Source organism: Schistocerca cancellata, chromosome 1 (assembly GCF_023864275.1).
Source record: "Schistocerca cancellata isolate TAMUIC-IGC-003103 chromosome 1, iqSchCanc2.1, whole genome shotgun sequence".
NCBI classification, from domain to species: domain Eukaryota; kingdom Metazoa; phylum Arthropoda; class Insecta; order Orthoptera; family Acrididae; genus Schistocerca; species Schistocerca cancellata.
In genome coordinates, this window is record NC_064626.1 from 382,492,375 (window position 1) to 382,519,765 (window position 27,391).

The following is a 27,391-nucleotide window of genomic DNA, read 5'->3' on the forward strand; positions in this document are numbered from 1 at the left end:
GCACCGAGAGCTGAATTTGTCCAGTGGTTCCAGGTGGTGTGAACTGCAGTGTCACACACTTTTCAGGAGGGATAGTTCACTCTAAATGAATATGATTTATATATATAGAGCATAAATCGAGAAAAAGCAAGCTGTTTTGACCAGCTATTGCCCAACGATAGTGCCATAGTTGTAGGTGTCTTACACCCATTTTCCCATTCTCAACTACTGTGATGTAAATATTCCCTAATGCCCTTGCAAGGTCATACAGCACAAAAAAAACAATCATAAGGTCAAAGCACTGCCAACTTCTTGCAGCATAATAAATAACTTTCCAGTCAGTTTACCGTCCAGGTTAACAGATGGCATAATTGCACATGAATGTGTTAAGGCATTGATGTTAGTTGATCTTAATACTTCTCTCTTAGTACCTCTAAATTCCTGGGTTCCTTTCATATGCATCTGCTCTTCAAATTGCAAATACTTGGAGTAGAAAACAAATTCGTTACTAAATGAGAATTTTCAGGCCGATACTGCAGTTTGCTGTGCATTGTCAAGTTGATGTTTTGTTTGAAATTTCGTTATCTTATGTCTTCCAATTCTGTAGCACTGTTTGAAGTTATGCAACAATCCACTGTTTCCCTTGAAATCACTGTAATCTATGTTGCAAGCAATTTTATGTGCAGAGCGTAATTGCTCACTATCATGCACATCCTATAAATTGTATTGATCATTGTTGAAATGCGCAAACGCCAGCTTTTGTAACAAGTGTGCCTTGTCCTCCCTTGAATATCCACAGTTTTTCATATGCACTACGTGGTCATATTGCTATGGACTTATTCTAAATCTGTTTGTAATTGTTTCTTTACTATGATGCAGACGATGTTCCATGTACGCAATTATGTTTAGAATCTGTTCCTTGGACAATGATTGTCTGTACTATGTTTAACTGGAGATGGGTTTTGTGGACAATGAACTACATGGCTCAACACCTGTTTCAGTATCACTTTTACTAGCTAAGCAAATATCATCATCATTGTATTCCTCATGTACATTGTCCATACAGTCGAGTCATATACAATATCACACATCCCAATGACTCATCTTGCAGAAACGCTAATTTCTCATCTCCCACTTCTTTCTCACTCTGTGAAATTCATTGGATTCCTTTTTGATGAAATGTCAACAATGGCAACTGTTGTTTTAGATATAATGCAATGTTTGCAGTGTTTATCATTGCCAATGTTCTGCTTTGTATCAACACAACTAGCACTGTATCACTGTTACGAGTTACTCATTGTGTAAGTAGTTCAACTATGCTCCATGGCCTCTCACTGTGCTTAGCATTGGATGCCTCTAGTTCTGCCGTCAGTTGCCATTAGCAGCCAGTACTGTGGTTGCATGACATACCATTAAGTGTGGAAAATCATTTTGAAGCAGCAGCCATACAGTTGTATGAAATACAGGAAAAAGTCATAATCATAGCAATATACAGACCACCTACTGGAGATACAGACATATTCCTTAATCAATTAAAAGACTGCTTAATATTCTTTTTTAGGGAAAGCGCCACTGTAGTCATCTGTGGGGATTTCAACATAAATCTTATGAATGAAAGTAGGCTAAAAAATCGATTCCTAAATCTAGTATGTAGTTTCAATCAGCTTCCACACATACACAAATGCACAAGAATGACATATAATACAAACAGTTTTATAGACACACAAACAAACACAAACATACACAGAAAATTCAAGCTTTCGCAACCAATGGTTGCTTCTTCAGGAAAGAGGGAAGGAGAGGGAAAGACAAAAGGATGCCAAAACCCACATCCTTTCGTCTTTCCCTCTCCTTCCCTCTTTTCTGATGAAGCAACCGTTGGTTGCGAAAGCTTGAATTTTGTGTGTATGTTTGTGTTTGTTTGTGTGTCTATCAACCTGCCAGCACTTTCATTTGGTAAGTCACATCATCTTTGTTTTTAGATATATTTTTCCCACGTGGAATGTGTCCCTCTATTATAAACAGTTTTATAGCTAATATATTTTCAAATGTACAATCCACATAAATAGAAGTAACAAATACTGATTTGGGATTGTCAGATCATAATGCTCTTGTCCTCAAAATTCCTTTGATGCAAGAAAAAAAGTGAACTTCACGTCTAAAAGAAAATTTTCCACTGAAAACTGAGTAGAATTTACAAATATCCTAATAGTGAGTCCTGGGCAGAAGTGCTGTCCCTAACAAATATGAATGATGCATATAACACTTTTTCTTCAAGTTTCATGGGATATTTCAAAATGTTCTTTCCAAAGAAGCTGTCAAGAATCACATCACATCACAATAAAAAGCCAAGTTCTTGGATCATAGTTGGCATCAAAACTTCTTGTGGAACTCTAAAATGATTAAATTCAAAATTAAAAATATCTACAGATCCACAGTTCACAGAATATGTTAAGAATTAGACGAGGGTGTATCAAAAAATAATTGCCAAGGCAAAATTTATGAATAATGGCAACCTAATAAGACAGTCTGATAATAAATCAAAAGCCATATGGGATATTGTGAAGACTGAAACAGGAAAGAGATGTGAAGACTAGGAGATCATTCTCAAAAACACAGAAAATGTCAAAATTAGAAAACAAGCTTTGCCAAATTACATCAACAATTATTTAATAAATGTAACAACTTAATTAAGCTCAAAATTTACAAACCAAGAAAAACCAGAATTTCCAAAAGCTGCTTTTAGCATGAGGATAGATCCAACAGATGAACATAAAGTGTTCAAAATAATAAAAAGCTTGAAACGTAAAATGTCAGAAGGAGCAGATGAGGCACCCATTTATATCATAACAATGACAGTTGCACAAATCGCAAGGCCCTTGGCATACATACCAACTTATCATTTAGTGAAGGACTGTTTCCGGAAAGGATGAAAATGTCAAAAGTGAAGCCATTATTCAAAAATGGCGACAAGCGTAAGGTAGAAAGCTATCAGCCAATAGCTATCCTTCCAGCATTTTCCAAAATAATAGAAAAATTAATGAAGCACAGAATCAACAACTATCTAAATGACCCTTGTTACTAAATAGAAATCAGCATGGCTTCCAGGCAGGTAAATATAGAAACAGCACTAATGTGCTACACTGAACAAATAATCAAAAATATAGAAAAAAAAACAATAGCATAGTAGAAATAAATTTCGATCTCTCCAAAGTATTTGACACTGTCAATTGTAGCATTCTACTAGAAAAACTGGAAGTGTTACATATTCATGGGGCAGGAAAGAAGTGGTTTGAATCACACCTACAAAACAGAATACAGATTGTAGGACTGATGTCAGATTGCTCCAACCACAAAATAAATTTAGTATCAGATGGAAAAAAGTGGAAATAGGAGTGCCACAAGGCAGTATTTTAGGTCCCTTATTGTTCCTTGTCTACATAAATGACATTCACACCTCGGAGGGGGCAGCAGAGGCTATACTATTCGCAGAAGACACTAATGTAATAATAAGTGCACCAAAGCAAATGCTGCAAACAACTACTGATCAAGTAATAAAGAATGTCCACACTTTGTTCAATGCAAACCAGTTGACATTAAATGCAAATAAAACAAATTATATACAGTTTGGGAAAATATGTCAAAATGTAAAGCTTCATCTGTTGTTGAGTGACGAGGTCATAGACAGAGTGGCATCAATAAAATTGATGGGGGATTCATGGAGATGAAAATCTTAATTTTAATGACCATGTAATGAAACTTGTGCAGAAACTTAACTCAACCTGTTTTGCTCCTAGAATTATTACAAATGTTTGTACTGCAGAGGATGCCAGGATGGCATATTTTGACTATTTTAAGTCTCTTGCAACATACAGAATAACATTTTGGGGTTTCCCCACTTGCTGTCTAAAACAAATCTTTCTGTCACAAAAGAGGGCTATCCAAATCATAACACACAGTCTTCCACAGACACAATGCAAACCCTTAGTCAACAAACTTAAAGTTCTAACAATATGTTCCTTATATAGATATACAAATCTGTTTTATATGTTAGGGCTCAGTTTGCAGATTTTCAGACAAATGCCAATTTGCATAACTACAATACCTTAAATAGCACAGCACTCCATACTCAGGGAACAAAAAGTACACACAGACCAAGGCATGTGAACCATATTGGTACAAAACTCAACAACATACTGAAACCAACATCAGAAAGTTAGAAGATAAAAATAGATTTAAAGTAGAATTTAAAAAAAAATTCTACTTGAACAATGTTTTTACTCGATAAATGACTATAAAGCCTTAGGGCAAACAGACTATGCAGTTACAATACTGTTAGTATACATGTATAAAAAGTTATATTACTGTCACTTGTATTATTCTTCATACACTTTTTGTACAATTTTGTATGTATTATTCTTTGTATTACTTAATGTAAAATTTTGTATGTTCATTTTCCATAAATTGTTTCCCATAAATTGACATTTACTTTTGTACAACATCCAAACAATATTTATTGTCTATGGGTGAGTAAATAAATAAATAAAATGAATAAAACTACATGTCACCCATGGTGTCCTCACCTACCTTGATACAGAGCAAGTTCGACTGTTATCCTGGTCAGTAATTTCTCCTCATTTTCACTAACTGAAAACGCCTGGTCATTGCTTGTTGAGTGCCTGGCATGCCACCATTCACAAGCTATATGTATGACTGATGAACTCTGACAAGTTTGAAGCTGTACAAATGATAGACCCTTGTCTGTCACCCAAGCTCAGTTTGAATCAGTGCACTACTGGGTTAGAGTCACTGTTGTTGCCAGAAGTGGATTATGTTGTCATTCCTCATGTTTTAATTTTAATGGTCAGTAGTGTGTGTGTGTGGTGTGTGTGAGAGAGAGACAGAGAGAGAGCTCTGTAATTCATAACAATGTATAACTGCTTATTTTATAATTCACCAAGTATCAAATATTTCACTCTTCCAAGATTGTACTTTTATATGTCATTAATTACAATGGTGGAAGTCACATTTTTACATGCATACTGGAAAGTTGGCTCTTCATGCTGTATTATGTAAATGCTGGCATCCACTGCCCACTTCAAAGATAATGTATCCAGCTTGTATAATAGTCCCACTTCCTGTTCCCATGATATACCACAGATCACATGGTGCAAACTGGGATGTCTTTATGATGACCTTTGACCATCATTTCACTTATGTTTATGTCAGGGGCTGCTTAGACACAGTGTAGCAAAGTTTAAAACCTGTACTTTGGTCATCTATTTTTCCACAACTATATCAAATGAGTCATGCCAATTGCTAGTACATTAGCATATTTCACAGATTTTTCGCATTTATTTTGACAAAATTGCTTTATATAACTGAAGATACACATTTTGACAATGACTTGGGTTCTACTGAAGTCTAATGATTTATAGTATGTAAGTAAGAGAAAAGAATCATGCAGCCCGTACATTGTTTTAACTGTTTGCCCACCTATAATTCTGATACTTTGCCTGGTACTTGTACTTTTATTGTGCTTTAATCTATTGTAGTTGTAATACTTGATAATGGTCTAACGCCAAAATCTAGACTGTGAAAACAAATGGCAGTTATTTCTTCTAGAAAGTTTTATATGACTGTGGCTCCATACATAAGTATAATCATTAAGCTTTAATGTTGTTTTTTTGTTTACCAAAGTGCCTCTCAGTGACTGTGGATCATGTTGGTTCCATTTTCCCACAGGACACCACCAAGCTCTTTCATACATGTCTTACCATGAGCTATTTTATATGGAATGGCAATTTGTATGACCAGCTTGAAGGCATCACCATGGTAGTCAACATAATATAGTGGTTACTAATTTCTTTATGGAGCGTTTCAAAAGATCAGTGCTGGACTTGGCAGTTTGTAAAACTAAGGAGTGGTACAGGTACATTGGTGACACCTTGGCATGTGGAAAAATGCTGAGGAACTGCTTAATGGCTTCCTAAAGCATCTAAATAGTCTCCACACAAACATAAAATTTACTGTGGACATAGAGAAGCACCAACAACTGCCATTACTGAATCTGCTGGTTATGAGAAATTGTGAGAACCTTGGCCAGTGTGTGTCAAAAACTAATACACATGGACCAGTACCTGCACAAACTGTCAAATCATCACCTGAGTCATAAAAGAAGAATAATTAATACACTTGTAACAAGTGCATGAGAAATTTGAGAGCCACAGCATCTCGGATGCATTCTGAGGAGCAATGGATACTCACCATTTGCACAAGAAGGATCACAAACCTTACTTGGTGAAGTGACATATCAGAAGGGGAAATGTTGTCTATGGCCTCTCTGCCATACATTCACAGGTTGACAGACAGAATTAGCAATACATAGATGGATATTGCACAAGCATGCACAACTGGCTACAAACTGTCCAAGATAAAAGAGTATCTCATATCCACAAATGTCAAATGGGCTCTCTCACAATGTTAGGAATGGACTACATATTGTGTACATGTGGAAAAGTCAACATTGGCTTGACTAGATGCTCCATCAACACCAGAATCACTGGACATAAAAAATATAGCAAGTTGGGACAGGTGGAGAAATCAGACATGACAAACAACACACTGTGTGCAAACAACCACGTTATAAAATTTGCCATCAAAGAGTTTTTACACTGTGGAAAAGACCTACCATACCTACCTCTTCCAGATTACCCACAAAAATACACTATAATTTTAACAAGGAAGTAGAAAGCCTCAAAGTAAATGGACCCTGGATTCCCATATTGCAGTGAACAACTGTTGCAGGTATCAAGGCGAAAACCTCAATGCAAAGCCCAGGGAAAAGCCCTCAGATAATGGTGTGGCAAGTACATATAATCTCTGCCCATGTCCTCAATTCCAGTCTGTCACCAGGAATAGAGGGTAAACCTTTGACAATGCCAGCCCCTCATGTTGGTGAAATGGCAGGAAAATCACTAAACAAATGTTGGTTGAAGACACCAAGACGGAAGCCAACAGGCCATACGTCTTCATTTTATGCCATGGCATGGTATCAATATATTTAATTTATAATTTTCATATGCAAAATTGAGAAAAAATTATTATAAATTTAGTTTTGGAATAGAGATTACACAAATAAAAATTCTGCATGTGAGCCTCACACATCCATTAGTAAATACTTTATTTACCTTTACTAATTAAAATATACAATGAAAATGATTTCAGAATAATAATTTTATATCACAAAATTAATTTTCATGATATTAAAATTTTCGTAATGATTAGAATGATTACTACATTTCTAACTTACATAGATCTTTGCACTGTATTTTCTTTGTGTGTAAAATATATCTCTGTTTTTTACTTTGTGCCAGGAGTTTTGGTGGGAGATGTTGTAACTCAGCATGAGCATGGCAAACAGTTTGAGTAGATATCCATGTGTGTAAAATTGTGGCTGTGGGAGTAGAGTGGAAAGGTGTGTTTAAAATGTTCAGTTTTCATTTTCACATTCATTAGAATGTGAATAAACACAGGAATTACTAATACTGTTTCACATGATGTATTCAAAATAATTAAAACACATGTCTTTTCTGCAATTAACAGAATGATTATGTTACACAATCATAGAGAACATTTTTACTTAAAGCTAAATATGATCACTGTTTTGCTTTCTGCTCTTGAATAATTTTAAAGACATTGCAATGAACTCATCATTTTTGAGTGGACTACAACTACAGTTAAATTCCGTATTACTTCAATATCTGTGAACTATGAGAGCAGGACTTAACAATAGGTCAATACACAAGTCATCAACTTTACTAAGTTACACAAAGAACATGCAGGTGAAGCTCCAAATCTCTGGTTCTGACTAAGATTTTAGAAATGCTTCCCATGGTTGTAGGACAAATATGGAACTGGAAACTGTCTGAGATTTGGTTATTAAGAACTAGGCTCTACAATGGTTACAATCTCAAACTGTCTCCTCTAGCCAAATGTTTGATTTGACTTAGCTGATAGTATTCTAAGTGATTTACATAAATTTCCTGTATGAAATAGTAGATAAATAAAACAGTAAGAGCAGTGACTTCATCAAAGTATGTAGCAACTTTTTTTTTCATTTATGTACCATAACCTAGAAATAGTTCTTACACTTGTCAGTAATAGCAGTGTGAGTAGATTAGTACCAGTCTTAATTTGTTGACTGTATATTTTACAAATGTAGCCTACAGTGGCTGCTTCTACCAGTTCATGTACAAGGTGATGTGGTTAAATGGGGAATACTGCAGGAAACAATCGCTGAGAGGATAAGGTGGGGGAATGTTCTGTCCGTAATAGTGTTTTATCTCTACACTTGAAGGAAGTGAGCTGGAGTACCATAATACAATAGGAACATTATCCTTTGTGCCACCAGAGTCTCATTGATCCAGCAGGGAGGCTGGGTCACCCATAGGACGTGCACATATGCCTCGCCAGTGAGATGTTGTGGATGAATGACAGGTCCCACAATCATTGTCAGTAACCCCTGCCTAAGTGAGGCTGAACCTGTGGTAATGGTTCGCTGCCACCATACTGTGACAGTTCTGCATAGCTCACAGGTGAGTGTTGCGAAGGTTGATGATACCACCCTTCATAAAGGTAGCCTCATCTGTGAAGAGGATGGATGAGAGAAATCACAGCACTGTGGTGACATGTCTGCAGGTAATAAGACTTGCACATGTTTCAAGTGATTTGGATAGTAGCAGTTATGGAGAATGTTCCACACTGTCATTTGACTTAGCCCATCCTGGCAGTTCACCTGTCTGTTGCTGATACCAGGGCCACTATCAAAGATATTGCATCTCCACATTCAAATGGGTGTACTTCCCTTGAAATGCATTTCTGACATATGTTCCATTTTACTCCTTACCCTCTCATGGGACATTTCCTGCAGTTTTTCCCCATTTAGCAAGATCTACATCTACATCCATACTTTGCAAACCACCATGAAGTGCAAGGCAAAGGGTACATCCCATTGTACCAGTTATTAGGATTTTTCCACTTCCATTTATGTAGGGAGTGTGGGAAGAATGATTGTTTGAATGCCTCTGTATGTGCTGTAATTATTCTAATCTTGTTCTCACAGTCACCATGTGAAAGACACAAAGGAGGTTGTAGTCTATTCCTAGTGTCATCATTTAAAGCAGATTCTTGAAACATTGTTAGTAGACTTTCTCAGAATGGTTGCATCTCTGTCGAAAGTCTGCCAATTCAGTTTCTTCAGCATCTCTGTGACACTCTCCCAGAGGTCAAACAAACCTATGATCATCTCTGTTTATGTTCAGTATCCCCTGTTAGTCCTATTTGGTATGGGCCCCACACATTTGAGAATATTCTAGAATGGGTCCTGTTGTGTACATAGTTCCGCATAGTCAGCGCGTACACAACTTTCCAAATAGAGTGCACTCCACTAAGCACAACAGCGCAGGCGCAGCGCTCATCCATCTCCGCACTACGAGATGGCGCTGTCTTACAGATGAACCAAATTCTGCTTCTGCCGATCCACGTATTAATATGTCACGCAGCCAATGAGATTGCTGATAACGTAGAACCTTTTCTCCTCATGGATCACACTCGCGCAGTGATACCTGAATGCTCTAGGTATTATAACGAGTGTACAGACCTCCGATTAGTCAGTCTGCATTAGTCTATAGTCAAGTTTCAGTCTGCGCCTAATAAGATTATCATATTCCTGTACATAGCCATGAAGAGACATGTATAGACACTTTGTCAAGTATCAGAGATATGTGAGAATAAGATTAATGTACCAAGACCAAAGGAACTTCAGACTGTCAATTGTAAACAGCATCCAGAATCAAGTTACGTAATGTCTATGATTTTTATTATTTTAATAAATGTGTGTGAAAATTAATCAAGTTCTGTTTAAAGTTGGTCACCGTCAATCAGCTACTCTAAGTGTGCAAGTGGCATTTCTATCGTCTGACCTAACAGCAGAAGATAAACACGCCACGATAAGACCACGAGACATATTGCTGACACTCACCTACTTCGCTAGAGCGACAAGTCAAATAATCTGATGGTGTGTGTACCGAAGGTCTTACAGTACGCACACAACAGGTCCCAAGAGTGATTTGTCAGCAACCATCTTCGTAGACTGATTGCACTTCCCCAGTATGCTACCAATAAACCAGAGTCTACCACATCATTAATTGACTTGTTCCTCATCTCTCTTTCTCTTTGATGATGAGTTTTGCAGAACATGATATGTGATTCAGTGAGTACTCATATTATTACAAACGGTGATTACTACAGATGCTATGTATTTCAAGCTATCTGTTCCTCACTTTTCATTTTTTTTTTTTTTTTTTGCTTTAAAATATATTGAGGCTAAAGAAATTGTTTGAATTAATTGCAGTGTGCTGCTTTGCTTGTAACTGTATTATTACTCCATCAGTTGTTTTCTAGGAGAAAATGTGATACATGCAATTTACTTTGTAATATTTGGTGCCTGAAGAAGGAGTCACATGCCACTGAAATTGATATTATTATGAATTGAACAGAACAATAACGAATGTAGATGTAAATCACTTATACAATGAAATTACTAGGAATGGACATCCTTCTATTGTATGCTTCTTCCATAATGGAGCATACTAAACTAAATAAACTATCATCCTAAAAGGTATTTGGTCAAATGAATGTTTGCTGACCACATTAATATTTCAACAGAATATGTTGGTTCCAATTGAGAATGTTGATGGATGCTGCTACTACTTGTATATATGAAAACAACAATAAGTTCTATTACACATGGAATAATGAGGTATGATGGTTATTACCCCCAAAATGTTATTAGCAAAAAGCTTACAACAAAGAGGGAATGAATAAAATCTATGTGCTAGGAAAATTTGCTTTGGCCACTTTCCACAAACTCTCTATTAGCACTGAAGAATATAGAAATTATTCTATGTTCTTAAAATGTGTCACAACTGTTGATTACACTTTCAACATTTACTTTATTATTATCCTTTTTGAACAGTCTCAACTACGCAATTTACAATAAAGACTGAAATTTGCTTATTGTCTTCTCCCATCTTCTTTTATTACTGGGCTCTATTTTAATATCTCAATTTTAGCTTTACTGTGAGTTTAGTGGAATTCCACAACTTGTCTAGTAAGTCTGGCTGTGTTTTAACTCTGAACAGAATAAAATACATGGTCTCGAGAAATCAGCAACTATTTACAGTCTGTCATAAACAAAATACAGTTTATTGGCATGTACAAGACAGCTGACCAGAGCTGGTGCACAACAATATAAAGAGCATTTGACCACCAGGGTCCACTGTCTATCAACTGCAGGCAATCAAGGCACCGGACCACAATCGATGGCCTCTGGTAGGGGCCAGGAGCAGCCAAACAGAAAGCTATTCAGATGTGTGATGCATGCTTCATTGGTGGTGTTGAGGCTGTAGTAATATGTGGGTTACCACAGGTTGGTTCCAGTCTTTCAATATACTAATAGAATTTTAGCATGCATTTTTTCACATATAAAGAAATGTTTGTATACCATTTTGTTTACTTATTTTCTATTAGTCTGTATATTCCTTCTTAAGTCTATTTTGGACTTACATTTTTTATTGCTTTTCATTCTTTCTGTTTAGATTTCTTTTATGTCTCTATGTCTGTTTAAAACCGACGTTTCAATCCTGTGAAGGCACTATGAACTGATGACCATGTTGTAATGTTCCAGATCTGTGTATTTTGAGATGTATTTTTGTTGTAATGGCAAAAAAAAATTTTAACCAATCTTTTCTATTTCATAAATAAAGTTTTCTACAAACAACCAGTCATTTATATTTTCTCTTTAATGGGCTTGTGTAAATATCTGAAACAAGAGACTTTCTTCGTTTTTCTGTATTTAGTTTCTAAAATACTGGGTACTAGACTATGTCTAACATGTATTTTTCCCACCAAGATTTTATCTTCACCTATACTTGGCAAACCACTGTGAAGTGCATGGCAGAGGGTACTTCCTATTGTAGCATGTACTAGAATTTATTCTCATTTCAGCCACACAAGGAACACACAAAGAATGATTGCTTAAACTGCAATGTGTGCTGTAATTAGTGTATTCCTGTCTTTGTAATCCCTGTGGGAGCAGTATGTAGGGACCTATAGTATATTCCTAGATTACTCACTTAATGCTCTTTCTTGGATTTTTGTAAGTAGGATTTTGCAGGATAAATGGTCCCTATCTTCAGAGTTTTCAGCACCACTGTGATGGCCTTCCATGAGTAAAGCAAATATGTGACTATCAGTGGACCCTTCTTCGTACACTACTGGACATTAAAATTGCTACACCAAGAAGAAATGCAGATGATAAAAGGGTATTCATTGGACAAATATATTATACTAGAACTGACATGTGATTACATTTTCACGCAATCTGGGTGCACAGATCCTGAGAAGTAAGTACCCAGAACAACCACCTCTGGCCATAATAACGGCCTTGATATGCCTTGGCATTGAGTCACACAGAGCTTGGATGGTGTGTACGGGTACAGCTGCCCATGCAGCTTCAACACGATACCATAGTTCATCAGGAGTAGTGACTGGCGTATTGTGACGAGCCAGTTGATTGGCCACCATTGACCAGACGTTTTCAATTGGTGAGAGATCTGGAGACTGTGCTGCCCAGGGCAGCAGTTGAACATTTTCTGTACCCAGAAAGGCCCGTACAGGACCTTCAATATGCGGTCGTGCATTATCCAGCTGAAATGTAGGGTTTCGCAGGGATTGAATGAAGGGTAGAGCCATGGATCGTAACATATCTGAAATGTAATGTCCACTGTTCAAAGTGCCGTCAATGTGAACAAGAGGTGACCGAGACGTGTAACCAATGGCACCCCATACCATCATGCCGGGTGAAATGCCAGTATGGTGATAACAAATACACACTTCCAATGTGTGTTCACCGCGATGTCGCCAAACACGGATGCGACCATCATGATGCTGTATACAGAACTTGGATTCATCCGAAAAAATGACATTTTGCCATTCATGCACTCAGGTTTGTCGTTGAGTACACCATTGCAGGCTCTCCTGTCTGTGATGTAGCGTCAAGGGTAAGCGCAGCCATGGTCTCCAAGCTGATAGTCCATGCTGCTGCAAACGTCGTCGAACTGCTCGTGCAGATGCTACACGCTAATGCTTTCACAGTGACTCGATTCCCCACGGGACCTGACTCAGCTTTTGAGAAACAAGGATTGGTGTGTTTCCAGCTTGAGTCAGATCTAGTTTTGGACATTTCCATTTCCCCCTTAAATTTGTGTGACGTCGCAGCTGCCTACTGCAAGGCCTACATATTATACCAGTTCACTCATTTTGTGTAACGTTGGTGGATGGGAACAACTCCTGGGCCCATTTTTCTCCCCTGGATGGCCACAGTAAAATCAACAGCACATCAACCAAAGGGTTCTGTTGTGTGTCTCAGATAAGAACTATCAACTTCATTTCCACCATCCTGCTCAGCAGCCGTCTGCTTCTCAACCCCAAAGGGACCACTCCAATACTGTAGCAGCTCATGATTCCACTGAGCCTTGTTCTCCACTGCAGTGATGCCTTTCTACATCGAACCACCATCTTTCTGGTTGTGGCTCCATTGGATCATGTGCCACCTGCATCTACTCCCAGGGCGGTCGCTACTGCAGGAGGAAGGGGGGGGGGGAGGATTTGGTGGTGCCACTCAACTTCATTATAGAAACTGAATAGGTAGTGCTATATTACTGTTAACTGCCATGGCTACTACCCAGAGGGCACGTCTCACCAGGATTGCCTTCTGAGGGATCCCACAAATAAACTAGCCCAGGACCATTCTGAGGCAGTGAAGTGTGTCCCAATCATACTACTGGTTTGGCTTCAGCATTTTCCTTCCAGACTTTGTTACTGATGGAACTCTGATACTGTGCAAACTGGACTTTGATTGGAATGCTTACTTAAAATACCTTGCATTGCCCCATGGAGCATTTTGTAATCTCCATTCATTTTGTATGCAAATCACCTTTACAAAAAAATAAATGCAGTTGAAGTATGGAGGTGAGCCACTGCAGTGACATGTTAGTCTTTTCCAAAGTACATTTGCTCCTGACTTTATGTTCACGAACAATAATGCTGCCCCATATTAGGCTGCTCAGATGAGTAAATTTATTGAAAGTGAAGATACCCATTGCATGAAATTGCCAACTGGGATCTCCGAATCTTTACTGAATATGGAAAGTCCAGGGTGCACTGAAGAGACCCATTGTTAGCCACTTGTCATCACCAAGGACACTTCCATATCTCTGCACAGCTCAAGCTTGGTAGTGGTGTCAACTGCCATACTACATATAGGGGTAAATACAGGGTGGTTACAATTAAACTTTCGTTACTTGAGAGGGTCCCCATGAAAAACAAGTGATCATAGGACAATGAAACTTTGTAGAAACATTTGTAAGGACATGTGAAACAGAAATAATGAATAAACCACTGAAAGGAACACATTTTAATTTCCACATGAGATAACATTTGTTAATTGCGTACCATGTTTACATTCCGGATTACAAACACTGGTCAATGTGATGACCATCTGCATCCACGACAGACTGGAACTGAACTACAGATTTCTGTACTGCTGCCTGAAACATTTCAGGTGGGATGCTGGCTACCTCCCTTGTTATGCTTATGTTCAGCCTCCAATGTGTGTTTGAGTCCCACTGATAAACCCTCTCGTTCAGGTAATACCACAGCCATAAATCACATGGGTTCAAATCTGGTGATCTTTGTCACTATGCAGTTTGGAATGATCCAATGGTTCGATTTTCTCTAAATGTGTTACAGAGTAACCAAGTGAGCTCATGAGCAATGTGATATGGAGCTCCATTGTGCATCAAAACAGTTGAGCCCAAAGCATCTCTCTCCCATAGAGCAGGGATCACATGCTGTTGAAGCAGATCACAGTAACATGTGCCATTCATGCTGCATGTTCTTGGTCCTTGGGGTCTAAGTTCCTCCCACGTCACCATACCAGTACCATTATCTAACCACAAGTCATGACACTTAACACTACTAACAGTGTAAATCCTGCAGTGCACAGTCTGAACATCACTCCTATAAAGTAATCTGCCAATATAGTAAATAATTTTCCCTCTATACTGACTCAAGTACTGAAAGTTTAATTATAATCACCCTGTACATCTCCTGCTAATAGTTCTGTTGCTGTGGAAGAGTTTGTTTGGTTTTATTACTGGTTTTTAAAAGGATATTTTCAGTTTCAGAATTTCTCTAATCTTATGTTTTGGATAGTGTTGTAAATCAGGTCTTTTTATTAACATTTACCTTACTTTGTAATCTTTTTGACATTCTGTTAAAAACATATGTTTTCAATTCTTGATTACACTTAGCTTTTCGATCATAAATCAATGACATTACTGCTATAAAAGCACATAAAAATAGAATGAAAAATCACAATTATTCATTTTCTCCTAGAGGGAGATTATATATTGAAATATGGAATAAAAAAAAATTTGTTAACATACCTGAAAGCCTTTGTACTTTATTAGCTCCTTAACTCTGTCAACAATAAAAAAATAATTATCACTGTCAAAATAACCTATGTCACCAGTATGAAGCCATCCTTCACTATCAATTGTTTCTCCTGTGGCAGCATTATCACCACAGTATCCTTTCATAATTATTGGACCCTTGAAACAAAGCTCTCCTTTCTGGTATGGTCCAAGAGCAACTCCTGTTTCCACATCAATAACCTAAAATAAAAGCAACTTTACTGAAGTCATACAAAGCAAACATCCACAGATAGATAGCTGGTACTCGCCTCTGATAATTAGTTAATAAAATGCAAATTAAATCTAAGTCCTTCCAGTGCACCATAGATATCATCTATTCCATGACAAATGCTTTTCTGATCTATTCAAGTAACTCACTTGTTTCTACAAAATTTGATATAAGTGAAAATTGTTATGATAACCAGGCTTTCAACCCTCTTCTTCAGATCATGAAGTTTACAAATTTCAAATATATGAAACCTTTCTAAACAATTGTACGCAATATCAGGGGGTGAATCCTAGGATCCGTTCAAGAGAATCTATAAGTCACACAAAGCACTGTTGCAATTCTGCAGCACTACAAGTTAATCAGGGCCACATTTTAAGAGCTGTTCAAAATGTCCACTGTGAGCCATAGTCCATAAATGGCAATGCCTTAACAAGGGCTTGATGACACCTGGTTCATGTCAAACAGTTGCACAGGGATTTTACATATTTTGTTCCAGTTCATTTTTATCATCGTCTAAAGTAATCCGCTCCACACTTTTTGAGATTCCACAGTGAAAAGGCCAATGTCTTAAGGTCAGGAGCCCTGGCAGGAGAATGCAGTGGCCACCCAATTCACTGTCTAGGGAAGGTGATGTTCAAAAACTGCTGTACAACAAAAATTAAGTGCACTGGAGCCCTCGCACACATGGACCAGATAGGACACTGAACTGCTAATAGCACATTTTCTATTATTATAGGTAGCACCATTGTCAGGGGGGCCAAGTACAATGGTCTGTTCAGTTAGTGAGGTAGCATACATGGAGTGATCAGTTGGTAATACTTCAGTACAGATTGAATCCAAATTGTTGTTGATGGTTTATGACAACCACAGAATGGTAATTAGCATGTGACTAGATACTATGCAAATGTTGAGGGAAGTTCTGGCAGAATATAAATACTTTTGGGTTACAGGAGATCATTCACTGAAAAGCAGAAGCATTGAGTCATGAATAGGCACATGCAAAAAGAAAGAAAAACTTGCTAGCTTTTGGAGTAATCCCTTTTTGACCCAGAGTAAAACACACACACACACACACACACACACACACACATACATGCCCATTCCCCCACATAGTACCAGCTGCACAAACAGTGTCAGTGCTGAATTTTGGCAGATGGGCTAGGACATGTTGGGAGTTTGACTGATGGGGTGGGTAGACAAACAGTACCAATGCTGCATTTTGGCAGGTGGTCTAGGATGTGCTGCGGTTGTGTCAGGTGGTGTGGGTAGAGGAAGAGAGGGGTAGGAGGCAGGGAGAAGGACTAGGGGTGTGCGGCTGGTGGCTCAGAGGGAGAAGAACAGTTTGCTGGCTATGAATGCAGGATGGATAGGTGGCAGATGCACAGGCTAGGCATGTGATGCACGGTTGTCAGAGCCAGTGGGTAGCATCGCAAACTGAAGGTGGGTGGCATGGGGATGTAAATTGTAAGGTTGTGATGGGATGGAGGAAAGGGAAACTGTTGTGTGAAGGGTTGGTTCAAATGGCTCTGAGCACTATGGGACTTAACATCTGAGGTCATCAGTCCCCTAGAACTTAGAACTACTTAAACCTAACTAACCTAAGGACAGCACACACATCCATGTCCGAGGCAGGATTTGAACCTGCGACCGTAGCAGCAGTGAGGTTCCAGACTGAAGCGCCTAGAACCGCTCGGCCACAAAGTCTGTGAAGGGTGTGAGGACAGTTGGGACAATTGGTAACTCATGTCAATACATAAAAGATATGTAAGGATGTGCTTAAAAAAGTTTGACATGAAAAAGGTATAGGAAATAAATGTGTAGGCTCAAGGAATAAAAGGTAGCTGCATGTGTCAATTAAAAAGTGCCGTGAAGTTCAGGGCCTATCAGAATTGGCTACCAGTGAATAGGACCACTGCTGCACCCACTCCCTAAGCCAATGTGATTTGTAAAGGCTTTAGATCTTAATTGCAGTGTCCACCCTTTCTTTCTTTCTTTCTTTCTTTCTTTCCTTCTTTTTTTTAAAAAAAGGGGTGAAGCATGGTTGGCAGGTGTTCTGCCATTGGTTACCATTTGAGATAGGGGTACATCTAATTTCAGTTTACGACAAAAGTCAGTCAGGATGTTGCATTCTGTGAGTGTATGAAGTACTGTTAAAGATGCACCACACGTGCACTTGGAAGGGACCTTTTATTGTAAGAGAAATTCATGTGCAAGTTTGGTGTGGCCAATATGTCTACTTCTACATCTATGTCCATACTCTGCAAGCCACTGCAAGGTACATGGCAGAGAGTACTTCATATCATAACAGGTATTAGGGTTTATTGCCATTCCATTCACAAGCTGTGTATGGATTATGGGAAAAATGACTGCTGGAATGCCGCATCATATGCTGTAATTAATCTAATCTTATCCTCACAATCCCTACAAGAGTGATACATTGGCAGTTGCAGTATGTTCCATTTACTCGTAGCAATACCGACATATGTTCCATAACACACACTACTGGTACTGGGGGGGGGGGGGGGGGGGTTTAACAGCATACTTTTTAAGGATTTACTGACGTGTATGTAGTGCCCAAACTTGAAAATACATCATTACCAACACGTGTTCAATAATGTATACTTCGAATGAGGGGGATAGTTTATGAACATAAAAAAAATTAAAGAAGTTACAAATTTCATTATTTGTGGCTCACTTTTATTAATAGCAGGCTTTTTAAAGAGATGATGATGTATAAGTGAGGTCCAGAACTTGAAAATATTGAATTTGAGACTCATTGAAAAAAGTCGCATCTACAACAACAATTACTACTATTACTACTACCATTGCTACTTACATTTTTGGATGAAGTTTACCTGAAAAAATTTAAAACAGTTGTAGAATCTTGTAGAATAATTGTTTAAAAACAATTAATATTTTTTGAAAATTTTAAAATACAAAGTACGCAACTAGACAACAACATTTGCACAAAGTGGGTATAAAGTATCCCTCACAACCTCCCTCCTCCATTAGTAATACTAGGATTAGAGGTGGCTCTTGAAACACTGTAAGCAAGCTTTCTTGGGATAGTTTGCATTTGGTTTCAAGTGGCTGTTGGTTTCTTCAGCATCTCTGTGACACTCTCCCATGGGTCAAAAATACCTGTGACCATTTGTGCTGCCCTTCTCCGTATATATTCAGTGTCCCCTGTTAGTCGTATTTGGTATAAGTCCCACACACTTGGGCATTTGCAGGATGGGTTGCACAGGTGATTTGTAACCAATCTCCTCTCTAGACCGATTGCATTTCTATGAATAAGCCAAAGCCTGCCACCTGCTTAACCTATGACTGAGCCTACATGATGGTTCCATTCCATGTGCCTACAAAGTGTCACATCTCAATATATGTATGAGTTGACCAATTCCAGCTGTGACTGGTTGACTCTGTAGTTGCAGAATACTATTTTTTCCTCAATGTTGAAAAGTGCAAAGTTTTACATTTATGGTATTTAAAGCAAGTTTCCTATTTTTGCACCATTTGAAACTTTAACAAGATCTGACTGAATATTTTGTGTAGCTTTTTTCAGAGAGTCTTCATTACAGACAATGGCATTATCTGTGAAAAGTCTGAGGTTACTAAAGTACACAGCATGAGGTGAAAGCTGATTTGTGAGGGGCCTGGAGCAAAGGTACACACTCTCTAGTAGCCTCTTTGATCATTCAGATTGTTTGTATGTGCAATATCTAGCCCTCAGGGTGTGGTTCAAGGAAGTGATCAAACATCAGTGCCTGATGCTCTCAATTGTCATGTTTTCACTGTGGTTTCAACCTTAGTGAGACAGTTGGAAAGTTTATTGTCTGGAATACTCAGCATTCAAAGGAAAGTTATGGGAATTCTCTTTCTGTGGAAGTCGTACAGAAGGTTGTTTGTGGTTTATGTTGGAGACTATCACACTTCATGGTCTACTGTTTACTCAAGGATTCACTACATACCAGGAGGTACAGGTTTGGGAGAGTTCTGACATGTTGGAGACTCAAATTATAACTGTCAGTTATGCAGTAAATGTATTGCACATATTTGTTAGAGAGTGTTTCTCATAACCTCCTACTCGGACATATGCATAACTGATGTGGTTATTGACCTTAGACACAACTGTATTACTGTATGATTTCATTATGTAGACAATCATGATATACAAAGTTAAGTATCTGCCAATAAGTGGTGAGATTTATCATTCCTTAGTACCACCATGCATTTCCATCTGTATTATTGGGTTGAGGACACAGCACAGGGGAGTTTGAGATGTAGTTCTTTGCATATGAGCGAGTTGGAAGAATTTTAGTTCTCTACATATGTTCTCAAGATGTACGTTAGATGGCCTACCTGTTTGGAGGTTGTTCATAGGTAGATTGATCCTTTCATTTTGGAACAGAGAAAAGTAACAAGGATTTTAGGTTTCTGTTTGACGGTGATCACATAACTGATCAGGAGGAGTTAGAATGATGCTCTCAAATATTTGATACCTGCTTCTGCAAAGAGGCTGCTGTCTGGTCTGGTATGAAAGGCTCTAGTTACTAATTTTACTCCATTATGATGTACATGGTCTAAGAAACCTAGTACAGATGGTGCTGCTATACCATAAATGTCACATATATAGTCTAAGTAAGATAAAATCAACGTTCTATAAAACCTTAATAAAACCACTCAATCTTAACCTAAAAGGTGTTGCTGTGAAAACAGAGACTGCTTCATATCCTCATGCCATTACCTTTCAGTTATCATATGTTGGTAACCTTGCTAGTTTACATTCAAAATAAAAACATAAAAAGTGAAATTGGCCAACTGCTTAAAGTAGCTGGTCTCCCTCGTAAAGCTCGAGATGGGGATATACAGAGCAAAATCTGCAAAAATGCATGCAACATAATTTTGTTGGGGAAAAAAGTACCTGTGTTCTGGGCACAGCATTGTGCCCTTTATACAGCATCTAAAGGGAATGCAATGGGGTTATAAGTTCCTGCATTACAGGGTTTCTCTGTCTATGGTATTAGCCAAGTCAATAAGCAGCTATTTAGAGTTAATTTGATTCACTTTATCTGCACAATGTTTGCCCTGGTAGCACTTACTCTGATCGAGGGCACTCATCACAGGTGCCAACCAGCCATAGCAATGATCATCTGTTGAGACGGGCACTTACTCCTTGTGTAATGTAACATATTATTAATTTTTTTCTTTTCTTTTCTCCTTCATTCTTTTCTTTTATTGTAATAATAATGTTGTATCATAGATAACATTGGCATAGAAATAAAACAGGTAGAGAGATGCTCTTCAATTTTTTAACTGCTTTAGATTCATCTGTCTGTCTCGATAAGTGGTAGCAGGTGGACATGTAATGAGTTCCACCAAGTAAATATTGGTAAAAAATGTGTGTTCCAATTGTACATTAAAAAGTCTTATAAAAAGTAATCAAGATAGAAAAGTTTATTCATACATTCACAATGACCATACCCATCTGTTCATCTCTCCGTGACGCACCAAGAATCCTGCATCAAGAGGATCGAAGCAGACAAGAATAATTTGAGTGAGCAGAAGAGGGGCGATCCAGAGACAGTATTGTCATACCAAGCTCTATGCACAATGGCGGTAACAAGAAAAAGAAGTACATAAATTATATCCTGAATAAATGTATTGAATATTGAAGGTCTGTTTATATTAGTGCCAGTTAAAGTTCACTCAGGATACGTGAACCTTCCAATTTTTTTCAATTATTCTTTCAAAACTTCCTTTTTTTAATTATTTAAGCAGCAATTTTTAATCAGTTTTCAATATATATCACATTTTATTCCCCCCACTACTATTCAATGGCAACCACTCAAAGGATTGTGCCAAGCGGAATATGAACAAACCTTTCAATTGTTGAGATAAATATTTTTCGAGATAAATGACCCATTTTATCTTTATATGAAACTAATGAGGCATTTGTTGCATTTGTTATATGTCCATGATATCTGAAATATTAACAACTTGAAGGAGCAAATTAAAATTAAATACTGCCTACAAACAAGATGCGCCAGGAATGCTGATTTCAGCAGTAAAGGTAGGAAGCTACTACACTGTATGCTTATATGGCCATGCTTGGCACTGTCTCTCTCACAGTAATAATCTTCTTTCCTTCAATCGATATCTTTTACAGAAATTGCATTTCTATAGAAAAGATGAAAATTTGTGTAAAGTCAACATCAAAGTGCAAAATAATTCATTCATATTCTGAAAGTCTGTATCAGAGAATAACCAGGTTCATTAATGAATATGCATATAAAACTTCTTGAATTGAACCAAAATTTCATTTTTTGAAAATCATTTTTTTTCATAGTTTTGTTAAACATGGTTCACAATGAAGTCAAAGGAAATGGCCATTGTTGAAAACTCATTACAAAATGCAGTATGCCAAGATGTTGGAAATCCGAGCTTGGCAAAAGTTGATAGTAACGCGCCAACTCGTGAACCGGCTGATGACTACCACAACAATCAGCTTGGTGGCCCACAATTAAAAAATGATGGCACTGGCGATATAACTAATCATAATGTCACTTTTATGACACTCAATGAGACAATTTCTCAGTTCTCACCAGGAAACATTTTTCCAAATAGTGAAACTGAAGTGCATGACAGTGAAAATTCCTCTGACTATTTGCTCACTACATCATGAATGGAGGAGCAGGAAACAGTTCAAAAAAGCAATGTAAATACTAGTGACACCCACAATTTGACACAGCTCATACAACTAATAACACAACAGCTCACAAAACAACAGGAATTTCAGGAAAATATAGGACAACAGTTTGCACAACAAAATAAAGACATTTAAGGGGCTCCGGAACGCCCTATACTTGCAATGTTAAAATAACGCTTATAAATTACATCTTTCCTCACAAAGTATTTGAGGTAGGAAGTTGAGCTTTTTACAGATTATTTATTTGAATATGGGCTACAACTTAACACAGGGATTTTACAAAATTTTAGTTCAGTTATTAAAGATGATTTTTTTTTCAATTGTAATGAAAATTCACAACATTTTTTGCAATTTTTTATTTATATATTCAAAAATATACAGTTTTTTGGAAAAAGGCTGTGTTAAATTATGCAGAAGGTACTGTGTAACATTTACTCAAAGTTTGAAACAAATATGTTTGGAAGATCCTTAGAAAACATGTAATTAGTATGAGAAAATAAAAGTTTTGGGAATCGAGCGACAAAGATTGGATTAACTTTTTAGTGCATTCCAGGTCCATAGGATGGATTATCTTCATCCTCTGCAAACTCCTCCTCCAGCTTCCTCTTGTTCCTCCTCCTGTTTACTCTTGCTTGTATTTCTAGACTCTTTACAGCCCTGTCTGCAGCCCGAAGGCGTTCCTTGTCTAAAGCAAGCATCGCTCGTACCATGTTAGAACCTATCTTCATTCCCATATTTCTAAATACCTTGCACCTTACAATGTTGCCATCATTGAAAGTCGCAACAGCAACTTTACTTTTACTCATTATTATACTTCAACAAAACAGAGACTCAAGAAACAGAATTAATTACGAATATTTTCGAGATAACGACAGAGTAAATAAACATGAAACAATTGACAATCACACCAGCGATATATATTGAACCTTCACAGGTTAGCCACAACACATACTTTATCTCACATCACTAAAATGTACCTGATGAACACGGACGTTAATAATAACACCATTTGACAGCAGTTTAACAGCGCCACAGTGGGTCACGCCCATGTGGAACACATTTAAAAAAAAATGTAAAAATAGTTGTAGTCTTCGGAATTGAATAAATTATATATCTATTAAAAGGCAATAGTCTGCAGATTTAGAAAATGCAAAAAAGTAAAAATTGAACTTTTCATGATTTTGAGCCTTTCCGGAGCCCCTTAACAATTTCAAGAATAGTATTAGTCAAAAGTTCAGTTAGGTGAGCAAAACTATACACACTGAATTATCTGTCGAACTACCTGGTAAGTTCACAGAGCTCAGTAAACAACTAAAACAAGAAATAATTACCAACATGTCCCGCATTATAAACACATTAACAGAAAAAGTAATATCCGTAGACTATAAACAGGAACAACTTGCAGGTGAGCTATCCTTAGTGAAGCATATTCTCAAATTCAGGAGACACAATCCCAAGTGGATGCGTTGGTAAAAATGTGATGAATGCAGTCAACGAGCTGCAAGACATATGCAAAAACCTACCTACAAAAATGCACAAGTTGACTCTAAAAGTAGATCAGATAAGTTTAGAGTCAGAATTTGTAAAAAAAAAACAGAGAGATAAGTTATGTGCAGATGTACAGGAAATAAGCGAAATCTGAGGCCGGGATGATGGATAAGGGCAGCACCCTTGCTGAAAAGGTAGTGTCAGAATACAAAATTTATGTAGATACTGTAGAAGAAGCTCTAAAAGAGAAAGAAAGTCAACTTCTAGCTAAAATTGACTTGCGTTTAAAGGAAGCAGGGGAAAGGTTAAGAGGTAGTGTTGCTAAAATTACTGACATTCCAAAACAACATACAACAGGAAGCAACTGCCGTCTGCGTCACATCTGCTGTGCAGCGAGCTACGTTGCCGTCTGCGTCACGTCTGCTGTGCAGCGAGCTACGTTGCCATCTGCGTCACGTCTGCTGTGCAGCGAGCTACGTTAATTTAAGTATTAACTGTATTTTTCTTACTTGTCACTTCTTCTCCCGTGTGTTTTTGCTTTTAGGAAGCTTTAATTGTCGAGTGCTAGTAATAGTGTTCCATAGATTTCGTGTTTGTTTTGAATACAGTCAGAGAGAGTCCCTTTAGTCAGCCATAGTGCCAGTAGTGCTAGTGTTTGTTTTGAATGCAGTCCAGAGACAGGTAGTGCTATTTTCATTGTTTTCTACAAGAAGTGTGTAGTAACCACAGTTTAGTCAACTATCAGCCACCTTTAGTGAATTAGCAGTCTAGTTAAAAGTTGATTAACTCTCTACAGTAAATTGATTTCTTAGGATGGATAGGATGTGTGACTGCTGTGTATGGACACAGGAGGAGCTGGCCACTGTTCGTGAACAGCTGAACATGTTGATGGCCACGGTCAGCCGTCTTCAGGCTGCTGCCTCAGAGTGTAGCGGTAGTGGGGAGTCTGGTGCGCCGCATGGTACACCCCAAGTGTTACATGCTTCACCCACTTTCCCTGCTGTCAAGACATCTTCGCGGGTACCGGGCGCGGTTGGGCCACCCTCTCCCCAAGGGGAGTGGCGGGTTCAGTGGCGTTCGCGGCGCACGAGGCAGAGGGTCAGTGTGGAGGCTGGCTGTGTGGCATCGGTGCTCTGCCTGTGAGTGGACATGTGGCCGCTCCTTCAGCAAGGTCTGAGCAGGCACATGAGGGAGTGGGGGGGTGGGGGGGTGGGGGAGGGGTTTATTAGTGATTGGGAGCTCCAATGTTAGGTGGGTGATGGAGCCCCTGAGGGAAATAGCGGAAAGGTCAGGGAAGAAGGCCAGTGTTCACTCTGTCTGCTTGCTGGGGGGTCTCATCCGGGATGTGGAGGAGGCCCTGCTGGTGGCGATATAGAGCACTGGGTGCACCCGACTGCAAATTGTTGCTCATGTTGGCACCAATGACTCCTGCCTTCTGGGTTCAGAGGTCATCCTCAGTTCATACAGGCGGTTGTCGGAGTTGATGAAGGTGGAAAGCCTTCCTCGCAGGGTGGAATCTGAGCTAACTATTTGTAGTATCGTTCCCAGAACTGATCGCGGTCCTCTGGTTTGGAGCTGAGTGGAAGGCTTAAACCAGAGGCTCAGACGTTTCTGCTGAGATCTGGGGTGCAAATTTCTCGACATCCACTATCGGGTGGAGAAATGTAGGGTCCCCCTGAACAGGTCAGGCATGCACTACACGCAGGAAGCGGCTACAAGGGTAGCGGAGTACGTGCAGGGTGCACATGTGGGTTTTTTAGGTTAGAGAACTCCCTCCCTAGGCCCGACAAGACGCCTCCTGAGACGCAGTAAGGTAGGAGTAGGCAAAATGCCACAGGGAATAACAACATTAATGTGCTAATAGTAAACTGCAGGAGCATCTATAGAAAGGTCCCAGAACTGCTCTCATTAATAAACAGTCACAATGCCCACATAGTACTAGGGGCAGAAAGTTGGCTGAAACCAGATGTAAGCAGTAATGAAATTCTAAACTCAGATTGAAATGTATAGAGCAGAGACAGGCTGGACAGTGAGGAGGGAGGCGTGTTTAAAGCAATAAGAAGTGCAATACTATCGAAGGAAATTGACAGAGATCCGAAATGCGAAATAATTTGGGTGAAGGTCACGGTTAAAGCAGGCTCAGATATGGTAATTGGATGTCTCTATAGGCCCCCCGGCTCAGCAGCTGCTGTGGCTGAGCACCTGAAGGATAATTCAGAAAATATTTTGAGTAGATTTCCCCACCATGTTATAGTTCTGAGTGGAGATTTTAATTTGCCAGATATAGACTGGGAGACTCAAACGTTCATAATGGGTGGCAGGGACAAAGAATCCAATGAAATTTTTTAAAGTGCTTTATCTGAAAACTACCTTGGGCAGTTAAACAGAGAACCGACTCGTGGTGATAACATATTAGACCTTCTGGTGACAAAAAGATCCCAACTATTTGAAACAGTTAATGCAGAACAGGGAATCAGCGATCATAAAGCGGTTACTGCATCGATGATTTCAGCCATAAATAGAAATATTAAAAAAGGTAGGAAAATTTTTATGTTTAGCAAAAGTGACAAAAAGTAGATTTCAGAGTACCTGATGGCTCAACACAAAAGTTTTGTCTCGAGTACAGATAGTGTTGAGGATCAGTGGACAAAGTTCAAAACCCTCGTACAATATGTGTTAGATGAGTATGTGCCAAGAAAGACAAAGAGATGGAAAAGAGCCACCATGGTACAACAACCAAGTTAGAAAACTGCTGTGGAAGCAAAGGGAACTTCACAGCAAAGAAACATAGCCAAAGCCTTGCAGACAAACAAAAATTATGCGAAGCGAAATGTAGTGTGAGGAGGGCTATGCGAGAGGCATTCAATGAATTTGAAAGTAATGTTGTATGTACTGACTTGGCAGAAAATCCTAAGAAATTTTGGTCTTATGTCAAAGTGGTAGGTGGATCAAAACAAAAGTCCAGAAACTCTGTGACCAAAATGGTACTGAAACAGAGGATGACAGACTAAAGGCCGAAATACTAAATGTCTTTTTCTGAAGCTGTTTCACAGAGGAAGACTGCACTGTAGTTCCTTCTTTAGATTGTCACACAGATGAAAAAATGGTAGATATCGAAATAGATGACAGAGGGATAGAGAGACAATTAAAATCGCTCAAAAGAGGAAAGGCCACTGGACCTGATGGGATACCAGTTCGATTTTACACAGAGTACGCAAAGGAACTTGCCCCCCCTTTTTGCAGTGGTGTACCGTGGGTCTCTACAAGAGATGGCCTTCAGCTGTGCGTCTGAGAAGGACTTTTGAGGTTTTTACTTATTGTGGCCCTGAAAAGAGCCATTTGTTGAGAACTACTACTTTCAATGATTATATAAAGTACAATCACCCA

The 27,391-nt window shown here is 38.6% G+C and overlaps 1 protein-coding gene across 2 annotated transcripts in view; it reads right to left on the reverse strand.

The window, feature by feature from the left end:
* Positions 1-27,391, reverse strand: part of LOC126175221 (luciferin 4-monooxygenase) — a 270,984-nt gene that overhangs the window by 20,981 nt on the left and 222,612 nt on the right. For both annotated transcript variants that reach the window (XM_049921853.1, XM_049921862.1), the window contains exon 7: positions 15,552-15,779. In XM_049921853.1, coding sequence (XP_049777810.1) covers positions 15,552-15,779 — 228 coding nt within the window. The remainder of the gene's footprint in view (positions 1-15,551; positions 15,780-27,391) is intronic.